Source organism: Caretta caretta, chromosome 1, assembly GCF_965140235.1.
Source record: "Caretta caretta isolate rCarCar2 chromosome 1, rCarCar1.hap1, whole genome shotgun sequence".
NCBI classification, from domain to species: domain Eukaryota; kingdom Metazoa; phylum Chordata; order Testudines; family Cheloniidae; genus Caretta; species Caretta caretta.
In genome coordinates, this window is record NC_134206.1 from 134929113 (window position 1) to 134948042 (window position 18930).

Sequence of the window (18930 nt, forward strand, 5' to 3'; positions counted from 1 at the left end):
GTTGCCATTGAGGCTAGTGCCTAACTTGCCATTTCTTGGTTGTGATAATAGAGAGAGTATTCTATCAGTAATCCCTTCCAGTCCTACACTTCTGTGATTCTAGGCAGCTTGGGTTAAAGTGATCATGAAACGGTAGAGTTCATGATTCTAAGGACTGGTAGGAGGGAAAACAGCACAACAAAGATAACATATTTCAAGAAGGCAGACTTTAACAAACTCAGGGATTTGGTAGGTCAGATCCCATGGGAAACAAGTAAAAGGGGAAAAGCAGTTGGAGAAAGTTTGGCAGTTTTTCAAAGAGACATTATTACTGACACACGAGCAAACTATCCCACTCCATAGGGAAGATAGGAAGTATGGTGAGAGAGCCTCCTGGCTTAACAAGGAGATTTTCAATAATTTGAAACTCAAAAACAGGTCCTTCAAAAAGTGGAAACTAGGTCAAATTATGAAGAATGAATATGGGAAAAAAACAATGTAAGCATGTAGGGACAAAAGTAGAAAGGCCAAGCCACAGAATGAAATTATACTAGCTAGAGACATAAAGGCTAACAAGAAAACATTCTACGAATACATTAGAAGCAAGAGGAAGACCAAAGGCAGGGTAGGCACATTACTCAGTGGGGGGGAGGGGGGAGGAGACAATAACAGAAAATGTGGAAATGGTGGAAGTGCTAAATACCTTTTTTCCTTTTTTTTTTTTTTTGGTTAGTAGCAATTGGACATCTAATATAGTGAATGCCAGTGAAAATTAAGTAGGATCTGAGGTTAAAATAGGCAAAAACAAGTTAAAAATTACTTAGACAAGTTAGATGTCTTCAAGTCACCCAGGCCTGATGAATTACATCCTAGAATACTCAAGGAGCTCACTGAGGAGATATCTGACCTGTTAACAGTTATCTTAGAAAAGTCATGGCGGATGGGGGAGATTCCAGAGGACTGGAAGAGGGCAAATAGTGCCAATCTATGAAAAGGGGAATAAGGAAAACCCAGGGAGTTACAGACCAGTCAGCTTAACTTCAGTACCAAGAAAGATAATGGAGCAAATAATTAACCAATCAATTTTGCAGACACCTACAAGATAATAAGGTGATAAGTATCAGTCTGGATTTGTCAAGAACAAACCATGTCAAACCAGCCTAATAGCTTTCTTTGACAGGGTAACAATCCTTGTCGATGCGGGGAAGTGGTAGATGTGGTATATTTTGACTTTACTAAAGCTTTTGGTACTGTCTTGCATGGCCTCATGAACAAACTAGGGAAATATAGCTTAGCTACAGCTACTATAAGGTGGATGCATGACTGGTTGGAAAATCATTCCCAGAGAGTAGTTTTCAGTGGTTATCAGTTAAGCTGGAAGAGCATATAGTATGGGGTCCCGCAGAGATCTGTCCTAGGTCTGGTTCTTTTCAATATTTTCATAAATGATTTAGATAATGGCATAGAGAGTACAGTTATAAAGTCTGAGAACGATACCGAGCTGGGAGGGGTTGCAAGTGCTGTGGAGGATAGGATTGTAATTCAAAATGATCTGGACAAACTGGAGAAATGGTCTGGAGTAAATAGGATGAAATTCAATAAGGACAAATGCTAAGTATTCCACTTAGGAACAGTCAGGTGTACACATATAAAATGGGAAATGACTGCCTGGGATAGAGTACTGCAGAAAGGTATCTGGAGGTCATAGTGGATCACAAACTAAATAGGAGTCAACACTGTTGCGCAAAAAGAAAAGGCAAACATCATTATGGGATGTGTCTGCAGGAGTTTTGTAAGCAAGACATAAGAAATAATTCTTCCACTGTACTCTGTGCTGATAAGGCCTCAGTTGGAGTATCATGTCCAGTTCTCGGCACCACATTTCAGGAAAGATGTGGACAAATTGGAGAAAGTCCAGAGAGCAACAAGAATGATTAAAGGCATAGAAAACATGACCTGTGAGGAAGGACTGAAAAAGATGGGTTTGTTTCGTCTTGAGAAGAGAAGACTGAGGGGGAGGGACAAGTTTTCAAGTACATAAAAGGTTGTTACAAGGAGGAGGGTGAAAAATTGATCTTAACCTCTGAGGATAGGACAAGAAACAATGGGCTTAAATTGCAGCAGTTGAAGCTGAGGTGGTATATTAGGAAAAACTTTCTAACTGTCAGGGTAGTTAAGCATTGAAAAAAATTGCCTAGGGAGGCTATGGAATTTCCATCATTGGAGGTTTTTAAGAACAGGTTAGACAAACACCCGTAAGGAATAGTCTAGTTATTACTTAGTTCCGCCTTAAATGCGGGGGACTGGACCAGATTACGTATTGAGGTCCCGTCGAGTCCTATACTTGTATGATTTTACCACTAGGCTCATAGAGGTACATGCATATTTGGTGACACTGAAATTAGGTCTGTAAGATTGGTCGTGTCATACACAGCACCAGGAGAAGAGGTGACTTGAGAGAGATGAGATTATTTACTGTAAGACTTTATTTTTCAATAACCATCTGAAGGGTAGCATAACCTATGAAAGGCAGATATTATGGGATTATTTTGCTTAACATTATTCTGACATGTGAAGGCTGTTGCCACATAAGTACAGTTAATGAGGGGAAAATTTTAATTTCTTTAGTAGATCCATGTGTCTAGGAATTCTCACTCTTGGGACTTTGGTAGTTCTGGAATGGCACTGGGTGTAACTCCCCCAGCTCAAAGCTTTTCTGACTTAATGAGTTTAAGATAGTAGGTGTTGTTACAAGAACTCCTTTTAGTCACAGTGTACAATAGGACGAACCACCTACGAAAGTTGCCTCAAGCCTTCCTGCCAGATACCACGGGTACAGTGTAAGAATTTGTTTTTCCCCAATTACGTAAATTTGTCTATTTTTAATAAAATGTGCTATTGGGCTGTAAACTCTTTGGAGCAGGTGTCACAGATTTCTGTGTCGTATGAGGCACCTAGCATACCTCGATCTGCTGCTTAAATAATAAAAGATGGTACTGTATTAGTGTGAACTACCGCACCCATTTGCCATAATTCTGATCGAGCGCAGCCACCTCTCAATGAAAAGGGATGTTCACGTTCTTTCCTCCTACATCCTTGGTATCTGTCAGCCAAGGGTACCAGTTGTAATTAGTCTTCCATGTTGTGGACCCCCTCTCTAGTGGAAATGGTCTTTCAGTCAAATCTATTTGTTTCATGTAGGTCCTTGAACAGCTTCCAGAAGGCTACAGCTATTCACCATTTCTCTTCACTACTTTTCTACTATTTATTCATTAGGATTTAGAGAAAATTATGTTAGTTCCTAAAATGACACTTCTAAAAAATTTATCTTTGCGAGTCCAACATGTGGCTTTTCAGATTATAGGAAAGTGCTTTCCTAGTAGTCAATAGCTTTTTCCGTTAGAAGCTAATATTCTTATTAAAACTCAGTCAATCATGTAGGCAGCTATTTCATTGCATCCCTTAAAACTTTCTTTTAAAAATATTTTAAAGCGACCCACTTCCTGTACTGCTGGTCTCAAACCTTTTGCATTATGGCAGTAAAAAATTTTTTCTTTTCATACTTTGAATATTTTCCGTAGGGAGTCAGATCAATATTTGACAGAAGTATACAGGAGTTTAATCTGATGAGACAATGAGAAAAGTCTTGAGTGGTTATTTTCTGTTGAAAATCAAAGTTGTTGCAGAAGATGTGAATTTACGAAAAAATGTCCACTGGATTCTGCAGCCATACTATTTCTGCGAGTAATAAGTAATTTTGTTACTCATTGTAGTAGTCAAGTGTGTCCACTAGTCTGTGCTAATGTGCAATTAATGTTAAGCGGTTGTGCTACTAGAAGCTTCATGCAAGTATGATAAGGTTACAGATTTTAGATACTCAGTTGATAAATATTTAACAGAATATTTTATATATTTTAAGAAAAGACGTTTGCTACTGAGCTGGGAAGATGAGGTGAGTTGAAACATTCTGAGATAAGAGCTGGTTAAAAGTTGTTATCTAACAAATGTGAACCCTGTCAGGAGCCTGGTTCTGTTGCCATTTCTCATGTTGAGAAGTGCTTTATTCTCGTGAATAATCTCTCTGATTCAGGAAAGTATACCTATTTAGGACAGTAATTAATCACATGCTTAAGAGCTTTCCTGAATCAGGACCTAAATGTGGCTGAATCAGTTATTCACGTAGCTGGAGTTGCGTAGCGTAGGTTGACTTACCGCGGTAGTGTAGACAGCCTAAGTTTTACCCTCTGGAATATTTCAACCAAACTGATGCCCATCACAGATGCTCCCATTTTATTAATGTAATTTAAAATTACTTCATCCTAGGATCCACCTGTTGGTGCTGGGATCAAAGAGAATGTCACTTACATTAGAAATTTGTTCACATGTTTTGTTTGTGGACTGCAAACTTAATTGCTCTTTCATAAATTCAGAATTAGAGTTAATGAGGGACTCTTATTAGCTCATTTCTGCTTAAGTGCTTCATTCCAACTCTTTATTCAACCCACCTATCCCAGGGACAGAGACAAAGCGTAGCCAAGTCCACTAGTATTTTATCGTTCAGCATTCCTTGTTTTAAAAACCCTACTATATTTATGATAGGCTTTTTATAGTGTTTTCTTAAAATAAAACAGGTGCATACTACATATGACAAACAGTTTCTGTGGGAGCAAGGAGAGTTTTTCGTTGACTCTTCAAATAGGTTTTTTTTTTTTTAAGGAGTGCCATCATATGTCCTCTGTTAAGTGTTGCATAAAGTCTTTGGTTGTGCAGCCTGGTAAACTTAGCAGAGTGGCACTACATTCTCTAGTGATCAACTAAGGTGTGTGGTGGAGACAGATTACTCAAATCTTGATTACTGCATCAAATTCTGGTTCTATATTAGCTTTTATTCAGCAATAAAAGTTTTCCCACTCCTTTTTATTCGTCTTGGCAACTGCCAAAATACTGAACTATAAAATACTTTATAGTGAATATAAATGGATCTTCAGTTTCTTTGATTGTGAAGTCGCCTTTTATTCTTTTAGGACCAGATACCTAGGGAACCATTGTCATTTCTGTGAACAGAAAGCTGTAATAATACATCTATAACTATGCTGAACCACTAAATATAATTTTTTAACCTCAGCTGAGGGTAATTTTCATAGAGGTCTTCAATCCTATCTATCTGCCCCCTAATCATATGTGTCTTTCTGCTTTGTGCTAGCTTGTTAGGTACTGAGCAAAATCTCCTGATAGCTTTTGCAGGAACCAGTGTGAAACCAGTAGAATGTGCATATTATATTGCATATAAAAAACTAAGTTAAAAACAGAGTGCACAGTATTCATAAGTTAGGAAATGTCAGAATGAAGATTGCCCTTCAGTTTGACCTTTATACACCTGCATTATGATAGTCTTGCTCAGCATCAGAATCTGTGACAGAGCCTATTGAATCCTTGCTTTAAACACAAAGGAACATCCTTTCCCCCTCGCCCCCCTGTAACCCTCTTGCTCAAATACATAATGCCAGAATTAAGTTAACTTGGTAGTTTGAATTCTTCTAATGTAGTTTTCTGTATGTAGCTTCCTAAGCAACTCCATTCCCCCCTCTACCTGTCCCAAAGGCACAATTCTATCACATGGAAACATATTGTCCCCCCTGCCCCCTGTCTTGGCCCATCAACAAGATTTAAAATTGGGACCTTTTCTGCCAAATATAAAGGTCTGCCAGCCTACACTGTTGACTTTCTATAATTAACACCTGTGAGACTGAATGAAACTTCATAGGATGGCAGAGCCCACTCTAAACAAATAATGATGAATCAAAGATGTTCACTAGATAAAATGTCTATCTTTTATTGCTTCCATTATTTTATTTTTATAAATATTGAAGTAGTGGTCTTGCTTAAGCAAAACCAGAGGAAATAACATGTTTGATACCCTGGTCTGAATAAAGTTTTAAGTAGAGAGAAGTGTTGTAGAGAACACCTTTCCATGGTTGCTGTATTCTGTTTCTATTTAAAGTGAAAGGTAAGCATCTGAGCTTTTAGTAATTAATGTATTCCTGTTTACATTGCCTTATGTGTAGAATATTCTTTTTCAGTATTCTTTGCTGCTTCAGATTTCTTAATATATAAGATCAAAAGAAATTACTTATTTAAGGGAGCTTAGTGAGGAATAAGGTTGGAGAAATGTACAGTTTTTTTGATACATTATATGCTGAACATCATTGATACCACTTATATCTAGATCGTATATACTGAAGTATTTATTATACTAAATTTACTGACTGGAATTCTGGCTTGTAACAGATAACTCCCGTCCAACAGCCAAGCACAATGGGACCAAATTTCCATTCCTTACCTACCAATGCACAAATGTGCAAAGTATGGCTAATAGTTGAAAATACTAAGTGATATAAAACTTATTTATTTTCTACAGGGATTATTTTTGAGGAGGAGGGTTTTTTTTTTTGTTTTTTACTAAACTCCTCTGTTCCCAAACCCTGGTTTCACTTGTATGTGTCCCAGAGAAGGGAGAGTGTCAGTTTTAGCAGCCCTCTCCCCAAGCGTTGGTGGCTGCATCATTGCTTCTTGGGCTCAGCTCTCCAGCCTACACTGCTTGGGCTTCCCTAATGTTTCTGTATCAAAGCTGGGCTCCAGCTGTGGCTCCCAACCCCCTTTTTTGCATGGCTTCATGGAAGAGTGAAGGGAATCTGCACTGTAAGCCAGTTAACTTCCCCTTACGGGGAAAGCTGGAGAGCAAGAGGCAGGTTGCAGCAGAACAAGGAGACAACAAAATGTCACCCCACTGCAACAAAATGATGCATTTTGTGGCATCTTGGAAAAATGCCAAATTATGTGGCTGTGGATCTGCCGTGTCTACAAAGGAACAAGTGTGTGTGGAATCAGGGTCTGCCCTAGACCAAATGACACCCCAAGCAAGGAACGTCTTCGGTGCCTCCCTCTTTTGTTAAACTTTTGAGTACCTTATTTGTTGTTGCAGTTGTAGCCCATTTCACGACTTTGATGCACTGTTTGCATGCATGATTTATTCCTATCATTTAAGATGATAAAGTTGCATGCTAGGATCTGTAAATCTGTATTTAATCATGCAATGTATAAGCAAATAAAAAAAATTGTTTCCTCTAAGCTTATAGAAACTTTTAAATTTTAAGAATAATTGAAATGTACTAACGTCAAGAAATTGAACAGTGCACCAACATTGGGTGGACCCCAGTATTAAATAGTGTTACGGTGGGCCTTAGAATGTTAACCCTAGTCCTTTAGTTCAAATGGTTGTTTTTTCACCTTTGCCCTCACAAACTGAAGCACAGTGTCGGAGAGATCCAAAGATTGGCCAGTGGCATTTTCAAGTGGTAAAATAGCAAACGATGTCAGTCTCTCGTCAGCAATCGTCGATCAAAGATACGTTTTAATGAGCATGAGTTTCAAAAAGCTGCGCTCCCCACTTGCGACTGTCCAGTTTGGCCAGCAATGCCCCTCTGCCATGTACATTGGCCAAACTGGACCTTCTCTACGTAAAAGAATAAATGGATACAAATCAGACGTCAAGAATTAGAACATTCAAAAACCAGTCGGTCACTCGATTACAGTCCTAAAAGTTGCAATTCTTCAACAAAAGAACTTCAAAAACAGACTCCAACGAGAGACTGCTGAATTGGAAATAATTTGCAAACCGGATACAATTAACTTGGGCTTGAATAAAGACTGGGAGTGGATGTGTCATTACACAAAGTAAAACTATTTCTCCTTGTTTATTTCCCCTCCTACTGTTCTTGTAAAGTGCTGGAAATGGCCCACCTTGATTATCACTAGGAAATTCCCCCCCTCCCCCCCCCCCCCCGCTCTCCTGCTGGTAATAGCTCACCTTTCCTGATCACTCTTGTTATAGTCTGTATGGGAACACCCATTGTTTCATGTTCTCTCTGTATATAAAATCTCCCCACTATATTTTCCACTGTATGCATCCGATAAAGTGAGCTGTAGCTCACGAAAGCTTATGCTCGAATAAATTGGTTAGTCTCTAAGGTGCCACAAGTACTCCTATTCTTTTTACGGATACAGACTAACGCGGCTGCTACTCTGAAACCTAACATTGTCTGTGAGGATCTTCCACCTGATAGTTGATGCTGAAAACAGGATGTTTATCCTTTTGCAGTACTCTGAAGAGAGATACTGAATCTAAAGACGATGATGCTACATCTGGCACAACCAGGTTGAGAGAATGGCAGCCACAAGGCACAAAAGCTCTTGGATTCAGCACAAGGATCCTGGCCTGGACGCTACTGTTTCTTCCTTTCACGTTCATGCCATTGTTGTAACCTTGGCCACGGCAGTCCCGAAGCTTTTATTTTATTCTCATTTAGAACATTCATAGTTCTGCTAGGTCTTTTCCAGTAGAGTCATCCACGCACCGGAAACAGATAAAGCATTTGTTTACTTGGCTACAGCCTTCCTCATCAACAAATCTTATTGTAAACATCTTTCCACTGGGTCTAATATCAGGAATGCAGACCATTTTTATGGCATAGTACTTCGTTTTGCTGAGCTGCATCAATATGTTATCAAACACCTTCCTTTCCATAAAGTCAATCAATTTGTTTTGAATAATTTTGCTGCAGTAATGGTCCATAGCTTCTTTACAAACACTCTAGGTACGTGCTCACGCATAACATCATCGTATTTCCCCAGGAGTTCTACGAAACTGAGGAAATTACCATTATGCTCAGTGAACAATTTATGTGGCGAGCCCTGGAAAGCCAGATTATTCTTTGCTAGGAAGAGGATAATTGAGATCAGATGCTTGAGCACATTCCTCCAGTGCTGGGTATCTGCATTAATGTTGCACTGGTTTTCTTCATATGTGCATTTATTCAGCTTGAGTCTGGACTCGACCTCCATCCATTTGGAGTAAGCTGTAAAATGGCCGGGTGACTTTTCATGTTGCTTGAGAGAATCCACTAAATTATGGCAGTGATTGTAACCGGAAAGTGCAAGCAGTGTCTTGGCATTCTTGTCAATCATTTTGTAACAAAAACAGAATGTGTTGTCCTTTGATTTTGAGTAGCTAACACCGATTCAGTTTCTCACCATTCTCAAGCACTCTTTTGCAGTGTGACTTAGAGAAGTGTTGCTTCTGCTCATTTGCTGGAAATGTTATATTCTCGATTTTTCCTGGCCCATTCAAAATTGTACTAATCATTATCAGCAGAGTTTAGGATCACTGGCCATAAAGCAGGATCTGATGTATTGATTTGTGGTGTGCATGTTTTTTCTCTGCTCTTTCTGTCATCACTGAGACTGATTCATTATTGTTTCTCTCCTTTTCATGTAAACCAGATTTTTCTTTATCATCACTCTCCTTTACAGTGCCAGGAAAACTGGACAATTCTCCATCACTTTGCTCATCTTTCATTTCTTATTTTCAGGTAAATCTGTTAATTCCTTAGTAATAGGACTTCCATTATTTATGCTTCGCTCCTCAATTTCTTCTGCACTGGGACAATCGGTATTGCCTAAAGCCTGGTCTATGTTCTGCTTCAGATGTTTTCCCATTAAATTTGCCCCTTGCTGCAAACTGGATTGCAGTTGAGCTTTTCCCTTCCTATACTGAGCTCCTCAAGGCTTCTTCGGGGGCATCTTTCATTTCCTACAAGGGAAAACAAACAATATTAGGGAGAGCAAAAGTCTATGTTCTGCAGTCTTAGAAAGTCCTCAAACATTACGTGTTAAGCATAACAAAAGAAGTAACAGTATTTCTGTTATGTTGTTGCATAGATAGGGGTTTGATAGATATCTCTGGCGTCTCATTAAATATGTCCTTTATTAATCGCTACTTAAACTCTTCAAGTCTTAAAACACAAGTACGCTTTCACAATTATACAACAAAACAAGGTTCGCAGTATTGCAGTTGGGCTCTCACTTCACTTCAGTTCGTTCTTTATATCTCGCTGACTGATTGGCGAATCCCCACCCTTTTATACTCACAAGGGCCCGGCTGACCACTTTGAGAACTACATTTTCCTCAAACCTCCTACAAAGTCTGGAAGGTTCCATGATATTCTACAAAGGTCCAGAACATTGTAAAAATTGAATCCACATATGGAATACCTGAAATGTTTTACTTCAAACATCCTGTTTTCCCTTTGTCGCTAACAACAAAAACTGCACCCCTAGCCCGGCACCCCAGGTGATTGCCTGGCTCGCTTGGCCCTAAATACATTCCTATGTGGGATTGGTGGGACTCTGTGAGTGTGTGTGTGAATTAAGAATCCATGAAAGAAGGAGGGCACTGAATGCTCACAGGAGGACAGAAATAGGATTATGCTTACTTTCAAGGGTATAAGATGACTGTTAGAGCTACAGATTCCATTTTAAATAAATGTGGGTGAGACTACATAGTAGGCTCATATGGTGTCTGCTACAGGTAAAGTTGCAAAAACATTTCTGCAGTATCCCCTCGTTTTCATATGCTTATTTCCTGAAACTTTTGTTTTGCACTGAAATTTTCCATACATAGCCTCTATCCCAGCTTTTTTTGTGTGTGAGATGCTTGAGCAAACTCCTTCCATCTCCTTTAGATTTGAAAGTCTAGAGGGGAAAGGCTATGTTCTTCACCGTGTATGTAAGACTTTAGCACCATTTACACTTTGAAACTTGTGCAGGAAGGACTATGTACGTCAGCATATGCTATGTTAAGCTTAAAAAACGCTTTGAGAATTGTACAGCCTATTTTACTGCATCTTTAAAGCTAAGTATTTTTGTTCTTTGCCTGATTTTAATCTATTGTGTGCTTTCTTCTCAGGTTTCTAGCAGAATACCATGATGACTTCTTCCCAGAGTCTGCTTATGTAGCTGCATGTGAAGCTTACTACAGCACCAAGAATCCTCGGGCAATCTACTGAAGCTTTTAGTGAACAATAAATCCTACTGTACGTAGCCCATGGTTATTGCTGCTTTGCCACATAGCTACGAGATGAAGATGAAAGGGAATTTGAATGGCCTTTTTCAGATAGGAAGAAAGGAGTCGCTTCTATGACTACTGGATTCGTTAGCAGAGATGGACCACGTCTTGTTTCAGAGCCGTGCAAAGATTACATTCTGAATTGCTCCAAGTGTTGCATGTAAGCTGCACTGCTAGAAGAAGCCCTGCACTGATTTCTAATGCATAGGACTGCATATAGTTCTTATTAAGAAGGGTGGGGGGGAAAGCAGGTGCATTAGCAGTGGGACGTTTTCATGAAAACAAATACCACATGCTGTCTTTCATTTTAACGTGAACTGTTTTCAGCATGAAAAGTAGAACTGGCTTCACTCTCGTGTAAGGAGAATGCATAACTGGCATCCAGTGGATTTCGTTTCACACACAGAACCCATACTTCATTTTGTGCAACGGTCACGGCAGGAAAGAGTGCTGTATATAGAGGAGGAATTGCATAGCTATTTTATTGTCCTGGTCTCTGAGTCAAGGAAGTAGTTTTCTGTGGCTTAAGTGAAAAATGTTGCTTGCTTTTTCTTTTAAAAAGGTATCTGTTTCTTACCCATAGTAGGTTGCCACTGTTACGAGTGCAGACCTCACCCGTGATTCGTCTTATCCATGTCTGAATGATTCCTAAAGGCATCAAAGAACAGGATGTTCTAACAGGTTCTCACAGAGGAAGCATAGAGTGAATAAAGTGACAGCAATTACTTTTGACAAACTTTTTTCTTAATAAAGAAACTGGTTGGTAATTGAAGGTGTGATATTTGGGTGGATGATCTCAAAAATGGAGTTTTGTTTGGGTTTTCATAGTATATTTTCACTAAATATTATTATGTAGAGAATGAGGGGTGGACTGTAAAAATGGCACCTTTTTATTGTACAATTCTGCTGTCTGTCATTTAAACCAGAGGCACATCTTAGATTTATACTGACAAATTTTACTCTCTTTAGCACTGCAAAACTCATGTAGCTGTGTGAGAATGAGCTGGATTCTGTTATCCCTCTGACAATACATATTTGGGCAGAATTAACTAAACCAATTCTGTTTATCTTGGGTACTTCCGTTACTGTGAGTGCCTACAATCATTAACGTATTTATCCTTACAACACCCCTGTGAGGTAGAGAAGTGCTGTTATCCCCATCTTGGAGATGGGGAATCTGAAGCACAGAGAGGCAAGTGACTTGCCCCAAAACACAAGAAACCTGAGCACAAAATTGACCCAAGGTCTCCCAAGTCCTGGGCTAGTGCACCAATCACTGGTCAGTCCTTATTCCCTTGAAGTACCTCAATTACAGAACGATTGCCTGTGATTCTGGAGCCAAAAAGAACCCACTTGAACTTGCAGGTCTTGGAGTAAGTAAAACCATCTCTTTACATGTAAATCACAAATATATTCTGTAAGGAGTAACCCAGATCTGAAGAAAGAGCTTGGTGTAAGCTTGAAAGCTTCTTTCTCACCCCAACAGAAGTTGGGCCAATTAAAGATATTACCTCACCCTTACTCACATATTACAACTTGTGTGTCCAATTACTCACATATTACAACTTGTGTGTCCAATATCCTGGGACGAACACAGCTACAACAGCACTGCATTACCAATTAATGTCACTTGTCAAGAGTGGAATGGCATGTAAAGCCTTTGAACTGAAAAGCTAGAGATGACTTTGGTTTTAGTGAATGAGACTCTGCAAAAGAAAAACTTCTACATAGACTTAACGTCAGCATAGCTACACTCATTTTGGATCCATACCAAAATGAGATTTGGAGACCCTTATTTCTAAAGGTTCATTTAGTGGTGCTATTTTTTAATTGTATTCCTGTACTACCAAGTTTCCCAGGCTATAGTCTCCATTCCAAAACTGTAGAGATTCTGAATCTGTAGTACAAGCTCACAATCCTCTTTAATATGGGACACTCCTGTCATAAACTTGATACAGCAGGTAAAAAATACCATTCAAATATTAATGTCTAACAAGATATTAAGCTTAGAATATTGCTGAAACTCCATCCTTAATCCTTTCCATTGTGGCAGAGTATTGCAGTGCATATGATAGGTCAAATCTTTTTTCCCTATCAATGCCTAAGAATAAGAGGGCAGATCGAGAGTAGAATTTAAATCTTATTGCATGGTTATGTTTTAACTGTAACAGTGACATTTTGTGCATGCCATAATTATTTATTAATGTCTGTATTCAGTTATCTCAGTGATTTGAGAAGCAGCATAGGTAGTATCTGCATGCATTGTGCCTGGTTCAAACCAGTTGTATGAGCAACTCATTTTCATGAGTAGCCACTTCTTTTGCATCCTATAAATCTGCTGCAACATGTGAGAGCCTGGTCGAAGTATTCATTGATTTGTGTTGAGTATAACACTAAAGGCAACCTGCAAATCTTCCTACAAAATGTCTTCATCTGGAGCAATATGTGACTTGTCCATTTATGAGGACTATTTGCCACATTACCAGATTCCTCAAAGGGAGCAGAGAGACTTGCAGGCTATCTTTTCATACCTATGGTTTAATTATAGTGGTACTGAAGAAGCTGCTATAGGTGAAGGTTAGAGAGCATTTTGGTTACTTGTAATATGTTTTGTAGGCTGCTTGTTTTTAAAAAGAAAATCCTCCCAACAGAAATACTTTGGTTATGCTTAGATCTCACGTGTGTGGCTGAGTAGGAGGTAGTTTTTACTAATTGTTTGTTTGTTTTTTTAATCAAAGTTTAATATGGATTTTTATACTTTTTACTGTGAGTAAGTCACTAGTGCACAGTTATCTAATTACTCTGGCATTAAACATCTGCCGTTTTTAATAAAATTTTTTGAAATGTACAATTGATATAAACAGCAACTAATTGGATTTTTTGTAAGGATTTTATTCACTGACGGATGATATGACGCACACAGTATATATGCAGTATTGCTAACCCCAGTCATTCTGAAATCATGAGTTATGCCCCCAAAAGTCATGAGATTGGCTTACAAATCATGTTTACCTTCTGTTTTTGGGTCTCTAAAGCATACATGGGTCAAGTTTTTATGCTTTTCACTGCCACTATGAGTTAGAAAACTCCCTCCCCCCCCTTTTTTTTTTAAATAAGAGCTGAGATTTTCAGCTAATCACAGGCCTCCAAGAGCTGGGACTTTAGGAAAGTATCAGAAGATTGGCAATAAAATTGTGAGTTGTCAACACTGCATTGTTGCAGGATGCCATTACATTCAACACACACTTCGCAGTTTTTCTGATGCAAACAGATGTGAGACATAACTCTGCTTCCAATAGGAGTGTTTTTCAGGTAAGAAGTAGTTGCTTAGACAAAATTGTACTTTATAAAATGGCCTACCTATGCCAAAAGGATATATCTATAGTTTATGGAGCAAATAATACATTTTTATGACTTTAAGTTTGCTTGCAATGAATATTAATGTCAAGGTAAATAGTGTATCAGCACGAAATTACACTTCTTTAGAAAGAAAGAAACAAACAAGATGACATTGTGACACTCTTGAATTACTGATATAGTGGTGACGTTGTTCATATTGCTCCTGACCCCCTCCTGAATGTTTCAATTTCTTTTGCTTATCATAAGAATAAGGGGAAAAAAGTTACCAACTGATATTGTCTTAATCCTCTTTATTACTGAACCCAGAAGAGACAGGAACTAACTTGTTCTTTCTATCACGGATCAAGCGCACACTATGTATTAGCAACAGTGCAAGCTGACTTGAGGCACTATAGTTGCTTGTGGCTAATGATATTTGGATCCTCTGTAAGTTAGAGCCCCATTGATTATAAATCCCTCCTCTGCCCTTGCACCAAACTTGTTATTACAGATGTCCATGTGCATCACCATATTACTAAACAAGAACAACCAAAAAGATGACGTCTCTAAATGGAGGACAAAAGCTAAAAAGAAAAAAAAATGCCCAGAACATGGAAGAAGCATAATATTTGCCAATTTTGTCTATGCAAATAACTGGGTAATTTATTTGGGTAATTTATTGTTTGCAGGAAGAAGCGGCTCTGTGTGGCTTGAAAGCTTGTCTGGAAGCATTTTGGCCAGATGGCAAGTATAAATGTCTTCAAAGATGCTGGGTTGAGGAGCATGCTGTATGGCAGCTCCTTCCAAACCATTAGGAAAGATGTAGTTAGTAATTCCTTCCCCAGAACCAGTTTCATTGTTCTTGCCAATGTGGAAGATTCGATGTCTCCAGCCAATCCAGATCCACCTTCTGTGGCACTGCTAAGCGCTGGCAGTAGTATCCCCTTGTGCTTAGGGAGCGCACACAGCCACATTGCCTTCTACGCAAAAACACTGGAGGATGGGAAAAGGGCTACTCTGCTGTCTTTTTTTACCCACATGCCCCCATGCACCAATAATAGAATGGCCCTAATTTTAGCACAAAAGGGATGAAAGCCAGCTATTGGACCCAATATAGCCAACATCACTAACTTCAGACAAATAAATGTATTAAATGCTAATTAGTGAGTAATGGAAAGGGTTAAGATGCTAGTGAGAAAAATACAAAGACTATTATTTTATTATCGGCTGGGATAGAAGATATAGCCAAGGGTTCATATGATTCAAAAACTATTGAAGACTGCTGTACAACAAATGGGCATTTTTATTATTAAGCACAGATAACATCAGTGATTTGGGGAAGGACAAATGTAGTTCCGGTCTTTATGAAGGTGAAAAGGAACTCATCACCATATTCACATTGTGCTGAAATTCATGTGAAATTTACACTTTGTACCAAAGATCTTGACTGCCCCCCCCTTTTTTTTTACGATGGTCCCTGTCCCTAAATAATGTTTTCTGGCTGTTTAAAGATTTTTTTAAATTGGGGTTGAAACTGCTGCAAGTAACAGAAGTAGTCAGTGCCAGCAAATGTCAAAACACCAGTACAGCTTTCTTAGGGTATGTCTATACTGCAGCTGGGAGAAGTCTCCCAGCCCTGGTAGGTTGACTTGCACTAGAAGGGTTCAAGCTAGCATGCTTAAAAATAGTAGTGTGGACATTATGGCTTGGGCTGTGAAGCCTGGGGAAGAGGTGAGCTTGGGAGCCCAAGCTCTGGCCCGAGCTGCAACATTAAAGCACCATTTACAGAGCTATTTACATAAGCTGCTGATCTGGACTGGACATAAGCTGCTGATCTGGGGGCTTCCTCCCAGATGCAGTGTAGACATGCCCGTAGAAGCCAAGTTCATTCAGGGCTTGTATGTCAGCTGGAGAAGATGAGGAAATCGTGGCAGCCAAGATGAGGAAACTGAACAAGTGAGTCAAAAGGAAGTGTAAATTATATCTACATATGAGGGGGAAGAAAGATTGATGAAGACTTCACTAACTATGCCTGTAAAAATGCTAGGGAAGGGGCCCTGCACTGTTCAGTAATGCAGTGACCACATCTGCAAACCCCACACGTAAAAGATTTGGAGATGCTGGAGGTATCCCTGCTGCTTCTGACAAAATGTAAGAATCACCCATTAGAACAAGATATTTTTCTGGGATGGGGAAAACTGCTGTTATTCTAACAAAAGTGCAGAGGAAGATTAGAGTTTCCACCTGAGATTTGGGCTTCCTAATAGAGGATTAAATTGAACACCAAATGGTGTTCAATCTGTGTGCTTGTGTCAATAATTAAAGAGTACTGCCTCTTTCATAGGCAATAATCAGTTTGGGGTTCAGTAAAGGGAAATGAATTCCAAGTCCCATCAAACTGGTAGATGTTTTTATTACTGTGAAAATGGAGGTGAAGGATTCAAACTGTAAATGAAGGAAGATTGTTTCCAAAGGGGCTGTTCAAGCATTGAAAAGGAAATGGTTTAACCTAGTTTTTTGAACAATAATAGTTTAACATAGGGGTTCTCAAACTTCATTGAATCACAACCCCTTGTGTCAGCAAAATTACCACATGATCCCGGGTTGAGGGGAGGGGGCTGGAGCCTGAGCCCTGGGTCAGGGTGGAGCTCAGGCTTCAGCTTCAGCCCTGGGTCCCATTAAGTAATGCTGTCCCTGGCAACCCCATTAAAATGGGGTCATGACCACTTTGTGGTCCCGACCCACAATTTGAGAACCAAAACAACTTTTGGACCTCTCTTATTTCCTTGCCTTTGTTTTAAGGCAGAATTGGGAGGGAGCTCAGATTCTCCATATGTATTGTAACACCACAAGCCATGGTAATTTCTAGAGTGGGAAGTATAAGAGAGAGGCTGGAAATCCGGTCAAGGTTATAAAACAATTTCCCTCTCACCAATATGAGAACCCCATTTTCATGAATTTTGGGGTAGTTATTTTTTTCAAGTCACATAACATGAAGTGTTTTTTTTCTGCTTTAGTTGAAGAATGTAAGGGTGTAGTGATCAACGGCTCGATGTCTAGTTGGCAGCCAGTATCGAGCGGAGTACCCCAGGGGTCGGTCTTGGGGCTGGTTTTGTTCAACATCTTTATTAATGATCTGGATGATGGGCTGAATTGCACCCTCAGCAAATTTGCAGATGACTCTAAGCTGAGGGGAGAGGTAGATACACTGGAGGGTAGGGATCCAGAGTGACCTAGACAAATTGGAGGATTGGGCCAAAAGAAGTCTGATGAGGACAAGTGCAGAGTCCTGCACTTAGGACGGAAGAATCTCATGCACTGCTACAGGCTGGGGCCCGACGGGCTAAGCAGCAGTTCTGCAGAAAAGGACCAGTGATTCAATGAAGTGGACGAGAAACTGGATATGAGTCAGCAGTGTGCCCTTGTTGCCAAGAAGGCTAATGGCATATTGGAGAGTGTCCAGTGGAGGGTAACGAAAATGATCAGGGGCCTGGGGCACATGACTTATGAGGAGAGGCTGAGGGAACTGGGCTTATTTAGTCTGCAGAAATGAAGGGTGAGGGGGGATTTGATAGCAGCCTTGAACTACTTGAAGGGGGGTTCCAAAGAGGATGGAGCTTGGCTGTTCTCAGTGGTGGCAGATGACAGAACAAGGAGCAATGGTCTCAAGTTGCAGTGGGGGGAGGTCTAGGTTGGATCTTAAGAAACACTATTTCACTGGGAGGGTAGTGAAGCCCTGGAATGGGTTATCCAGGGTGGTGAAGCCCTGGAATGGTGGAAGCTCCATCTTTAGAGGTTTTTAAGGCCTGGCTTGACAAAGCCCTGGCTGGGATGATTTAGTTGGTGTTGGTCCTGCTTTGAGCAGGGGGTTGGACTAGATGACCTCCTGAGGTCTCTTCCAACCATGATATTCTATGAAGTTGACTAGGCCAAGCCTACATTAAAAACATAGGTTGACTTAGCTGTGTCACTGAGGGCTGTGCTATATCCACACTGCTGACTCAGATAGTTAAGCTGATCTAACCTCTGGTGTGGGTTGATGGAAGAATTCTGTCAGCCTAGCTACCACCTGCTAGCTCGGTGCATTAACTATAGCAATGGGAGAACCTCCCCCTGTGCTGTAGGGAGAGTCTGTACTGAAGCACTACAGCCGGCAGTGTTTTTGTTGCTGGCAAGTAGCTTGACAGTTATGAGTACAGGAATCATTTGGACAAGAGAAAATGCAGTAGCCAATCAGAAAAGAAATACTTGCAAAATGTGCAAATCCAAGTATTCTGGCTGTAATGGTTATCCAGTTAGAGTACAAAGATTTACATACTGTGTGGTTATTGAGAAATAACAGCATAATGATGAACACAAATAGATTAGTTTTATTATAAGATATTGCCTAATTGATTTGTGCAGTCACACATTAGTAATTATACAGCATCCCTCCACCTTGACAGAGACAAAAATTCTATTTTGATATAATAATATTTGAATGGAAAAAAGATATCTGGTCAACCTATGGTGTACAGCTTAATGTTGATATCTTAATGTCTGTCAGCTATGATAGGAATACTTTTTATGTTTAGAATAACGGAGGGGCGGATGTCTGGCCAGAAGCTTTGAGGTGAAGTGAATTTGTTTTATTACTTAATCTTAAGAGC

At 39.7% G+C, this 18930-nt stretch overlaps 1 protein-coding gene across 3 annotated transcripts in view; it reads left to right on the forward strand.

Moving 5' to 3' along the window:
* The window catches only part of MSL3 (MSL complex subunit 3), a 39043-nt gene extending 25753 nt beyond the window's left edge, over positions 1-13290 (forward strand). For all 3 annotated transcript variants that reach the window (XM_048860674.2, XM_048860699.2, XM_048860689.2), the window contains one exon: positions 10784-13290. In XM_048860674.2, the coding sequence (XP_048716631.1) occupies positions 10784-10883 (100 nt within the window). In that variant the 3' untranslated portion in view covers positions 10884-13290. The remainder of the gene's footprint in view (positions 1-10783) is intronic.
* The last annotated feature ends 5640 nt before the right edge of the window (positions 13291-18930 follow it).